Here is a 12,754-nt window from a genome sequence, read left to right on the forward strand (position 1 = left end):
GCCTAAGCAGACAGCTGTCTATGGAAGAGGATAGAGGTAGCAATATAGATTCAGTCATTAGGTTGGAGTTCAGGCGGAAACTCTATGATCCTTTTATTTATTTAGTTATTAGTGTTCATGAAAGTAATTCTTTAGCCCTTTTCCTAAACTAGCCATTGTATTAGTTTGCTCAGGCTGCCATAACAAAGTGCCACAAACTTTATTTTTTCATAGTCTGGAGGCTAGAAGTTTAAGTTCAAGGTGTCTGTAGGGTTGATTTCTTCTGAGTTCTCTCTTTTACTCTATTTGCTGTTTTTGTAATGTACTGAGAATTGTGTTTCATTTCAATAAAGGAAGCAAGTAAACATAGATTGTATGTATTTGAAATAGAAGTGTTCACATTTCCGAATGCTCTGCCCTCTTACTTTGTTCCCTCCTTTCCTGACGCCGCCACTACCCGTGACAGGAAGCCCTCCCCATTTCCCAACTTCCATTTATCTCAGCAGTACCGCCTGTAATCTTCCTGGATCTCGTTCCTGTACTTCAATGCTGCCAGGCTATGTTCAGAAAATATGAAGCTGATTATGTCACTTCTTAGTTAAGTGATTGGTAGCAGATCCTCATGAACTTCAAAATTAAATACTAATGTTTTAGCTTTGTTTAGAAGGTACTTAAGGTGTTGATAAAACCTGTATCTCCTTTCTTCAACTCCTTGCATCTCCTCTGGGCCCAGCCATGCTGGATTATTTGGATTTCTCAAGATATATGACATTTCCTTACATTGCATTGCCTTTTAGCACACTCTTTCCTATGCTTGGCTACCATCTTTTCTTTTCCTCAGTGCCTCCATTCAATTTTTCTTCAGTCTCTCATTCATTAGACCAAGATTATGCAGTTCTTTTGTGTCTGGCACTGTGCTAAGGAACAGGGAGGGAACAAGAAAGCCGTGCTCCTGCTCTTCGAGTTGTGTGAATTACTTTGCCTGACCACTTCTTTGATAGTACTTTTTATATGGTATTATTTCTTTACTAAACTAAGTTACATTCATGTGAATACTTTGTCTTTTATTTTCATCAGGCCAATACCTGTCACAGTACCTAAGTTTGGTATAGTTCAGTGAAGGCCACTAATGGAGTCAGTATGTGTACCTGCTTTTGCTCAGTGTGTGTTTATTTGCAGTTAGGATGAAATGGTTTGTGTTTTATCTGCTTATTTTCAGTTCCTCTTTCAATTCTGGACTAATATTTCATCAGAAGAGCCTTTTATAAGCACCGTATTAAGGATGTTAATTCAGAAGACGTATTCAAGAGATTCGCTAAAACTAGTAATACCTAAATGTCATTGTTAATACACACACACACACACACACAAAAGTATATATTAGTTCCAAGTTTTTAACTTAAGTTCCAGTTAGTAATATATAGTGTATATTAGTTTCAGGAGTAGAATTCAGTGATTCGTCACTTACTTAAAACACTCAGTGTTCATCACAAGTGTGCTTCTTAGTACCCATCACCCATTTAGCCCAGCCCCCCACCAACCTGCCCTCCATCAGCCCTCAGATTGTCCTCTATAGTTAAGACTCTGTTTTATGGTTTGTCTCTCTCTTCGCCCCCACCTTATGTTCATTTGTTTTGTTTCTTCAGTTCCTTTAGATATGAGTGAAATCATATGGTTCTTTCTCTGACTGGCTTATTTCACTTATCATAATATAATCTAGCTCCATCTACGTGGTTACAAATGGCTAGATTCCATTCTTTTTTATGGTTGATACTCTATCTATCTATCTATCTGTAGATAAAGAAGGTGTGTGTGTGTGTGTGTGTGTGTGTGTGTATATACACACACATCATTCATCAGTTGTTGGGCATTTGGGGCTCTTTCCATAGTTTGGCTGTTGTTAATAATGCTGCTGTAAACACTGGAGTGCCTGTGCCCCTTCAAATCAGTATTTTTCTATCCTTTGGGTAAATACCTAGTGGTGCAGTTGCTGGATCATAGTGTAGTTCTATATTTAGCTTTTTAAGGAATCTCCACACTGTTCTCCAGAGCAGCTGCACCAGTTTGCATTCCCACCAACAGTGTAAGTGTTCCCCTTTCTCCACATTCATACCAACAGACTGATATTATTTATCAACTGGCAGAGGAGAACTTTATGTGATCATGGACAATAACTACGTCAGGAAGGGCAGGCTAGAACTTCAACATGGGAAGAAGTACTTTTAATGGTTTTCAACTGATTCAATCAGGCCCACCCAGATTATCTATTGACAGTCCTTTACTTAAAGTCAACTGTAATAGGCTATAATCATATCTGCAAAATATGTTCACAGCACATTTAGATTAGTATTTGATTGAATAACTGGAATCTGATGTATCAAAAATATCAAAACTAGTTATAAATAATATTATTTTATTTTTTAAATAAAATTTAAAGTTTTAAAACTTCTTACAATTTCTCCAGCATTATCCTAAGCACTTCATATACAGTAATTCACTTAATCCTCATAACAACCTAAGAAGATATTATTATTATTACTCATATTTTACTGATGAGAAAAACTATGAAGAAAGGCAAATTTGATCTGAGAATCTATTCCATTAGAAGACATACACATTCCACAAAACATGTATTTTTGTCATCTTTATTCACTGATACATCTCAAGCATCTATAATAGGGCTGGGCAAGACGGATCAATAGCAATTGATTACAAATGAATTTGAAAAAATAATATTTTTCTGAATTATATAATTTCCTTTTCCATAGGTAACCGTATGTATGTATGGGTTTCATCCTGGCACTTGACACTCATTCTGTGGAGCAATAGGAAAATAGTTGTTGTAAATCAATTTGAAATACTGAGCTTGGAACTCAAAGCATTTGTATAATGAGTCAAAGCTGTGCTGTGTTCTGGGGTAAATTGCCTAATGATTACACAATTTTTCTAGGATAAATAATTTAGGTATAAGAATATTACTGAATCGGGGCAGCTGGGTGGCTCAGTGGGTTAAGCCTCTGCCTTCAGCTTGGTCATGATCTCAGGGTCCAGATCGAGTCCCGCATCAGGCTCTCTGCTCAGTGGGGAGCCTGCTTCCCCCCCTCTCTCTGCCTGCCTCTCTGCCTACTTGTGCGCACACGCGCGCGCTCTCTCTCTCTCTCTGCCAAATAAATAAATAAATCAATCTTTAAAAAAATTATTGAATATAAATATAACTGAAAAAGATAAACTCTTACTCTTCAGAACACTTGATGCATTATATGTAAATAAGGATCAACATGAAGTATTGGTAGTAGCATAGTGGTACAGGCAAATGGATTAAATTCTGGTTTTGCTACTCCTAAGCTGCCTCACCTTGAACACTGTAGAATAGGGGGTAATACTTACCTCATAGAATTTTTCTGAGAGATAGGGATGATACTATAATGCTAAATGCATAGTTAGTACATAGACTTAGACCTACTACATAATGATATTCAAGCTTTTGTAAGTAAATGTTACCGTTTTATGGGGTTAAACTTTACCAGTGGATTGTTCTGTGGTAAATACATGGACCCTGGGTGTTTGGACGGGAAAGGGGAAGGTGAATACCTTTTCAAGTTAAAAACAAATTCTTCTCTTTTACACCAACAATTTGCTCATTGATAGTAAAATATTCTGGTGAATTGGAATGGTGACTTCAAATGTAGTTATGCATGATGCCTATAAGTTAATTATGCTGTAGGCATATTCAGTAATTTTTATGTTCTAGTTTTGCATGAAAGAGAAAAAGTCTCTCCTAATAAATCTTTGGCATTTTAATGAACATTTTAATATTGATTTTATAAAATAGAAGACAAAACAAAGATAGAAGTTCAGTAACTAAATGAAACAATTTTGATATATCAGACTGGAAAAAAACAGCATAACACAATTTCAATATTTAGGTCTTGGATCTCAGTTTATTATGAGGCTGAAAGAAACACTTTATATAATATAGTTAAAAATAGAGAATCATTTCGTATAATAGTGTATTTTCTCTGGTGTAATAAAAGGTTACATGATATAGTCAGACTACTCAATTTTAAACCCAGAAATGATTTCTACTCTGCCCTAAGATTTGCAGATTTCTGATGCAGAGGTCCCAGTAGTGTGGATCATTTTGGGTGTTCATATACTTTTAACTACCCAGGAATAAATGAGAGTAGTGCTTAAAACCAAATCTTAGCATAAGTAATTCTTGTGACTTTCAAACACTTTCTCTCATTTTAAAACTCCGATTGGTATAACTCATAATCAAATGTCAGTTTCTTATGTCTGAGTCATTGTTTTTATATTAACTGGTAGTTGTACAACTGACTTCTTCATGCAGTTACAGCATCTTTCCAGGAGACCCTCTCAGAATGCCCTGATTGGTGACCTTAACCTTAATCAAAAGATTCCATCTGTCTAGAAAGAAATGGGACTTTAATTTTTTAGTCAGCCTGGCTCTGACAATTCCAAGCAAACAAAAGCCTATGATGGAATTTTTTGTGATTCATAGAATACAGGTAAACAAAGATTCTTTTCACAAAAGAACAAATTCAGGGTGCTTGGGTGGCTCAGTGGGTTAAGCCTCTGCCTTCGGCTCAGGTCATTATCTCAGGGTCCTGGGAGGGAGCCCTGCATCAGGCTCTCTGCTCAGCAAGGAGCCTGCTTCCCTCTCTCTCTCTGCCTGCCTCTCTGCCTACTTGTGATCTTTTTCTGTCAAATAAATAAATAAAATCTTAAAAAAAAACAAATTCAGCATATAAATTTATAGGTTGGTGCCTCAAATTATTATCTGTGTCTATGGTTGGAAGTAAGAGTGGAAAACGTATCAATTTTTCAACTCATGGATGCTGGAAACTTACTTGAAGATGTGATGCCTTGACATATCTCATGTTTTTTAAGTTTTGTCATGAAGTAACTATCTGCTGTTCCATAAATTTAACTTTTTTCTAAATTTAGAAGTAAATAATATTTTCCATTGATTAAAACTGTCTTTTTAAGTACAATTACATAATGTGAGTAATAAAAAATTAGGAGTTTATTCATTTCACACTCTGCTTTCTCGCAAAGCCAGTTTTTCCCCATATGAGAGTTCAGCCTGATTAGTGAACCATTTGCTTTTGATGCAGTTTGGGAAGTACAGAGATCATTCTTACCTCAAACTAGAATTCCTACAGTGCTGTAGTATCTAAACTTGTCACAATGGTTCAATCACTTAGATTAAAAATTAAAGCCCCTGGTGGTATGAAAATGCATTAATTTGAAGGGAATCCATGAAATGAGAATCATCCATTTAACAATTTGAGAACAATTTACTGGATCAGCAACTTACAATAGCTTCTGAAAAAGTGATTTTTGTTTTTCCTTTGGGGAAAGGGAAAGCATTTAGAAAATGAAATTAAATTTAATCTGATTAAATCATATATATTGTTTGCCTGAAGGAATTTCAAAAAATCCCATTGTTTTGAAGTCATATCAGTATTCCACACATCTGTTTATCTACTCAGTTTTCATGACTACATCTTTTTTTTTCATGACTACATCTTAATATATGTTTTATTTTTTCTGTTTTTAAAACTAAGAAGAGTGTCATTATAGGAGTTCGGGAAGTACTAAAAAAAAAAAGAAAAAAGAAAGAAGAGAATGGAATTACCTGTTGTCAAATAACCCAAACTTTAATTCCTATAGTAATTTTTATACATTCACCTTTAATTATGGTGTAGTATATAAACATTCTGTGTCCATTAAGAGAAAAAGTTACATTTTTATTTCACAAAGATCAATATAATTAACAAACCACATTCAATGACTTTAATTACTTAAAAAATTGTCTACTTAATCTTACAAATGTGAACAAATATGAACTATGTTATCCCATAAAAAGTGTGTATTGTGTTCTTGTATTTCTAAAATGTTTAAAAAGGTATTCATTGCCCTATTAATGAACTAGTATGGTAGAGACTTGTGTTGGCTAACAATTATGACTCTCACTTGATTTCCATTAATCTTACAGTATAATTTCCTTTCAAAGCCCAGCAATTATTTAACATTTGTGTCAGAAATATCTGAAGTCTTTTACCTAAATAGGAATTTGTAAGGTGTTTTATCAGAGATATTAAATAAATGTCATTTTAAAATATAGATTTCCCCCTTTTTCCTGACACCCATATTCTTTTGTAAAATGTTTCAGGGCAATAAAACAGTTACGAGTTTTCCTAAAAAAGACAAATGTTTAAATCCCAACAACTTTGAAGGTCTTTTTTAAATTTGAAACTTCCTTTTATTTTGTATCATTGGGTTTATTTTAAAGGCAAATATAATGTTTTCTCCTTTAGTTAGTTATATTCGTATCATTCTTCAAAATTAATTTATGCATTCATGGCATGGTAAAATATGAAAATAATATCCAAGAACTTATATACTAGCTAAATAATTATACAGAGTAGTTCACATTATGATCATGACCATTGTGATATGTTTCTGATTTACTTTTTACTAGGGACCATAATTTTGAAGAAAATTGATTTCCATTTCTCTGCCTCAGAATGAAGGACAGCTGAGGCATATTCATTGTTTGGGAAATCTTTACTTCCCTTTTATTATTCCATTCACTGTTTTTAGACCTTAGCTGATTTTTTTAAAAAGTGTATTGAAAAGAAACTGACATACAATATTATATTAGTTTCAACTATGTAACATAATGATTCAGCAATTCGGTGCTTTACTCAGTTCTCAGCACACATTATCCATACAACATCCTTCACCATATAACTTTATCACAATATTATTAACCATATTCCTTCTGCTATACTTTTCATCTCCAGGACTTATTTACTTTATAATTGGAAGTTTGTACCTCTTAATTCCCTTTATCTATTTTGCCCCATCCCCCACCCACCTCCCTTCTGGCAATACCAGTTTGTTCTCTGTATCTATGAGACTGTTTTGCTTTTTGTTTGTTCTTTTGTTTTGTTTGTTTGATTATATGTTTTGTTTTTTAGATTCCAGATATAAGTGAAATCATATGGTATTTATCTTTCTCTCCCTGACTTATTTCATTTAGCATAATACCCTCTAGTTCCATCTGTGTTGTCCCACATGGCAAAATCTCATTTTTTTATGGCTGAGTAATATACCAGTGTGTGTGTGTGTGTGTGTGTGTGTGTGTGTGTGTGTGTGTGTATTTCCCTTCTTTTTTAATCCACTTATCTACTGATCGATACTTGAGTTGATTCCATATCTTGGCTATCATAAATAATGCAGGGAAAGTTGGGTGGCTCAGTCAGTTAAGTGTCTAACTAATGATTTTGGGTTAGGTCATGATCTCATGGTCATGAGGTACGGTCCCACATCAGGCTCCCTGCTCAGTTGGGAGTCTGCTTGGGATTCTCTGTCTCCCTCTCCCATTGCCCTCTCCCTGCTTGTCCAGTCTCTGTCTCTAAAATAAATAAATAAATCTTTAAGAAAATAAATAATGCTGCAGTAGGTGTGCATTTATATTGTTGAATTACTGCTCTTGCTTTCTTTGAATAAATACCCAGTAGTAGAGTTTTTGGATCGTGCAGTGTGTCAATTTTGATTTTTTTTTTTTTCAAGAATCTCCATACTGTTTTCCATAGTGGTTGCAACAATTTATGTTTCCAACAGTAGTACAGGAGGATTCTGTTTTCCCAACATTCTCATCAACACTTGTTATTTCTTGTCTTTTTGATACTATTCATTCTGACTGGTGTGAGGTGATATCCCTGATGAATAGTGATGTGGAGCATCTTTTCACGTATCTGTTGGCCATCTGGTATGTCTTCCTTGGAAAAATGTCCATTTAGGTCCTCTGGCCCATTTTTAAAATTGGATTGGCTTTTTACAGTGTTGAGTTGTATAAGTTCTGTATGTATTTTGGATACTAACTCCTTATTGGATATATCATTTTCAAATATCTTCTCCATTCACTTTTTTTGAAGTTATAATTTCTCTACTACTTATTGGTCTAACTTGCATTTATTACATTAACTCTTTATGAAATTTAAAGATATTAAAACTTGAGTGCAATTTAATTTCAGCTAAATATAAGAGCTCTGTCATATTTTAAAAAGACTTTATTTATTTATTTGACAGAGAGAGAGATCACAAGTAAGCAGAGAGGCAGGCAGAGAGGGGGAAGCAGGCTGCCCGCTGAGCAGAGAGCCTGATGTGGGGCTCGATCCCAGGACCCTGAGATTATGACCTGAGCAGAAGGCAGAGGCTTAACCCACTGAGCCACCCAGGCACCCCAAGAGCTCTGTCATTTACATGAAGCTCTTAACCAGGTATTTTTAGATCAGTGTATTATCATTTTCCATTCTGTAATAATTAATGAGGCTTATTTTTATTGACTTAGTTATTCATTTTTTTTAACTTTAGTGTCTTTGAGAGCAGTGCCACTTGTTCCAGCCTCTAGATAATAAAAACTAAATATTGATAGTAATATTACCTTAAGTAAGCAAATGCTTCCTATTTTTGAAAATTGTTCTTGTTCACCTATAGCCTTCTTCCTACGTACTCTCTCTTTTCCTTTTTAAAGATAACTCAACTCTATTTTTCCTCAGAGAGATCTAGATAAATGCTTTCACTTAATCTAGTAAGAAGCTTAATGTACCAACACATGAAAAATATTTCCTAGAGAAGAAATTGAAACTTTGCTAAAACATGGGAGGAAGAGGCTATTTCTTTCTTGCCCACAGTAGAATCCTACCTTTAAACATATTTCTTGGAACATACCAGTTAGTTCACTAAATATTTGTTGAATATGTGAGTGGTATCCCAGAGGAATGAAACAATAATATTATTCTTAGTCTCTTTCTTCATTAGCAGCATTTAAGGCAACAGTGGAAATTTAAAATGTAATGCAGTTTTTTTCTCCCAGCTGTGATGGAGTTGTTTGATATGGACTCACAGTTCATTCCAAGAATATGTAGAGAAAACTAAATTTAGAAGAAGAAGAAGCAGCAGGCGGGGTGGAGAAGGAAGAGAAAGAGGAAGAGGAAACAATCTATTTGATGACACTGGAGAGACAAAGAAGAAACTAGCATGTCACCTTTGACACATACTAGACACTAATGTTTGTCTCTTGAGTGCCACTTGATTGCTTTAAATTCACCTGTTTTTAGTGGTCACCTTTTAGATCTCAGACTCTGAGCAGATTAATAATGCAGCAGATATTTTTAGGGGAAAGGTGAAGAACCTTAAGATTTTTTCTTACGCATCTTTTACTTTGAGATCATAGTCCCATACTTCTTGGATGATTTGCATAACCTTAATTGTATTTATCCCTTTTCTTTCATTAATGTGGTTACCATCTTTAGTATTTGCCTCTTTCTGTATTGGGGAGGGGGTTAACTTATTGTTCACCTTTTAGTTCTTGAAATAAGTACACAGATGAGTAATTATTGACCTTTAATTTATAATCAATCATATATTACATCACTAGCAGTTTTCATTTCTTCACTACATTTTCATTTACACTCTCAGATTCCTTCCTTAGAGTGTCTATTTTTGTAAAATGTCACATGAGTTTATCACTGATAAACAAGGAAGTTATGTGACCACATACTTTGAGTTCTCTTCTTAATCGGAGTAGCAGATGCATGGTGACCAGTCACTGAGAGACTTTGAAAGAAGCAATGTGTCTCTGTTACTAATCATGATCCACATTTCTTATTTGAGTAGTGATTTGTGGATTGAAGGGCTGCTGGAGAAGTTCATAATTTATATAATTATACATAGTAGATGAACCATATGAATTGAAATGTGAATCATATTTTTGGGAGTTCCTTGTATTATTGAACTAAACATGTAACTAAAATTTGTGCTTATCAGAATCATGTGAAACGAGAATTTACAGTGACTTTATTAGATACCAATAAGATAAATATTAAAGCCACAGTGTGATACCAGTATACACTTACAGGAATAGCTGTGGTAGGCAGAATTCTAAGCTGACACACAAATCTAACTGTTGTATAATTTCTTCCCCTGGGAAGATAGGACATCACTACTGTAATTATGTAATGCTCCATGGCAAAAGGGACTCTGTTGATGTAGTTAAGATTACTACTCACTTGACTTTGAGCCAATCAAATAGAGGAGATCATCTGATGGGCCTAACTTCATTGTTGTTAGCAGCAGAAGAAATCAAAATATGAGATTTGAAGCATGAGAGGGTTTCATTGTGAAGGATACTCTTCATTGCTGAGATAGACAGGCCATGGACCACTGACCTGTGAGGAGCTTCGAGTCTCAGAGTGGTCAATGACCAATAGCCAGTAAGAAAAAAAGAAGACCTGATTCCTACTACTCCAAGAAACTAAATTTTGGTAGCAACCTCAATGACCTTAAAAGAGGATTCTTCCCCCTCTCCCCCACCCCAAAGACTCTGGGTAAGAGCACGGCCTGGCTATGAACCTGACATTGGCCTTGTGAGACCCTAATTAGAGAACTCAACTGAGCTCACTAGACTTCTTACCTGTAAAACTATGAGATAACAATTTGGGTGCTGTTAATTTGTCATGCAGTAACAAAAAATTCATGTAATATTGAAATTTTAAAAACCAGCCAAACTAAGTGTCGCTGCAGACGTGGAACAACTGACACTCTTCTGCTTCAGGGAATGCAAATTAATGCAATCCGTTCAGAAACCTGTTTAGCAATATCTACTAGAGCTGAAGGTGAAATATATGGACGTAAGAGCAGTTCCTAGATATTTTTTCCATTCAAATTTATTTACACACCAAAAGAAAAAAAAGTACAGATGTGTTTATAGACATTTCAAAATAGCCTCAGACCAGCACAGTCTAAGTGTCCTGCACCAATAAAATGGACAAGTAAGTGGTATATTCATTCAGTGGACTGCTGCACAGCTCTTAGAATGAACAGAGTGCTGCTGCACATGAAGGAGTCTTACGTATGTATATTGAATGAAGTAAGCCACACAGAAAACAGTGCACACACAGGAGAGTATCATTTCCTTCATACAAAGGTCAGAAATAGTCCAACCCAATCTATGGTTATTTAAGTAATAATAATGGTTAAGTTTGGAGGCTACAAATGATTGGGAAGGGGTACCACAGGGAATTTTAGGGTGCTGGTAATGCTTACTGTTCATAATGCTGATCAAACAGGTGTGTTCATTTTGCAAAGATTCATTTAACTGTATATGATTTATGCACTTCTTATCTTCAATGAAAAGCTTTTTTTTTTTTAATGAAGGACTATAAAGTATTGCCAACACCTTTTCCACTGTGTGGCTTAAAAAAAGAAAAATTGCCTAGGGTCATTCAGCTAGCGAGTGGAAAGACAGAGTGGAAACTGATAATTAAGGATAATTTAATGGTAATTAATGTCTTAGCTGAGTTATCTCTTTCACTTGAAAATTTAAAAAAAGAAAAAAAGGGAAAGTGAGGCTAGTCAATAAATAATTTTGACATTTACAATTAATTTTTTTAATAAAACAGTGTGCCGGGAGGATTCATACCACTCCGTAGTTTCATGTGCTGCTGTGGTTCTCACTCCTATGGAACCAACGATAGAAATGAAGAAAAGAGAAGAACTAAAGTTTCCTGAACCTGCCAAACAGTAAGTTATTTGTCTGATTTTTCAGAACTTTGTAAACTAGTTAGATAACTGGTCAGAATTAGATTGCTCAGAAATGATGATTTATAATGAATGTGTGAATACTAGTATATTAAAAGGAAAGATAATTTTGTACAGTATTTTGAAAATCAGTCTGTCCTTTACTATCTCAGTGAGTAACTTCTGCACCTTCTACCTTGATGTGTTTGAATTATATACCATTCGAGTTTCATTCTGTTACCTTATCTTAGCGACACGAAGCACTTTATTTCTTTAATACTGTGATTGTGGGTGCACTGTTCTTGGATGGCTTATTTTATAGTCATAAGCTTTAATCCTCTAAAATATAATCTGTTTTTAATATAAACTTCTTAGCTTAAAGTTGGCTTGCATTTTACAAGGAATGAAAGTTGTTATTTGTAACTATTTTAAATAAATCACTCTAAATTAAAAGTTGACAGTATTTAGTGTTTCTGTTTTTTTTGCTATTTAAACAGATCAAGTTTCACTTAAATTTAGATTTGATCTTATATTTAATAAATGATAGATTTTTTTCTTACAAAGAAATTCATGGTAACAAATGTAAGCTACGTGAACCTGAAATATCAAATAATTAGGATATTTCTAGGCGTGCATTATATAAAGGCAAAGGGAAACTTTACTGATATTTTCCAGTGAAGCTAGTGCCATTCCCACGTTAAGGCCTCACATTGGAGGCTAAGTGATGTATGGTGTTGCCACTGATTGATGGCTAACCACTGTCTGAGCCAGGTGGTAGTTACCTTGAAGCACATACTACTTTTCCCATTGGTTTACACTGTATCATACTTGTTTGTTTCTGATGTATTTTATCGGCTAAGCTCCCAAGGACAGAGTTTCCTGGAATATGATAGTGCCTGATACTCTTTGTGAAATCAATTAGAAAATCCCTTATTGTTACATTCAATAATGTTGAATTCAAATGGAGCAATGTATATATTTGATAGCATGAAGATAGTATTAACATTCTCATATAGAGAAAAGAAGTACTAACCAATTCAGAAAGTAATGATTGTAATTCAGTTTTAATACAATTTAAAAGTGAAAACAATTTAGCAGCTCTTAATATAGTCTTAATTTTTAAGTTCCAATTTTTTTGTCTAATAGGAAAATTACATCT

At 34.5% G+C, this 12,754-nt stretch overlaps 1 protein-coding gene across 2 annotated transcripts in view; it reads left to right on the forward strand.

The window, feature by feature from the left end:
• Window positions 1–12,754, forward strand: part of CCSER1 (coiled-coil serine rich protein 1) — a gene marked incomplete at its 3' end in the record, with an annotated part of 1,225,861 nt that overhangs the window by 137,137 nt on the left and 1,075,970 nt on the right. For both annotated transcript variants that reach the window (XM_080796962.1, XM_080796963.1), the window contains exon 4: window positions 11,478–11,598. In XM_080796962.1, coding sequence (XP_080653088.1) covers window positions 11,478–11,598 — 121 coding nt within the window. The remainder of the gene's footprint in view (window positions 1–11,477; window positions 11,599–12,754) is intronic.

The sequence above is a fragment of the Martes martes genome (genome assembly GCF_963455335.1).
Source record: "Martes martes genome assembly, chromosome: 2".
Classification (NCBI taxonomy): domain Eukaryota; kingdom Metazoa; phylum Chordata; class Mammalia; order Carnivora; family Mustelidae; genus Martes; species Martes martes.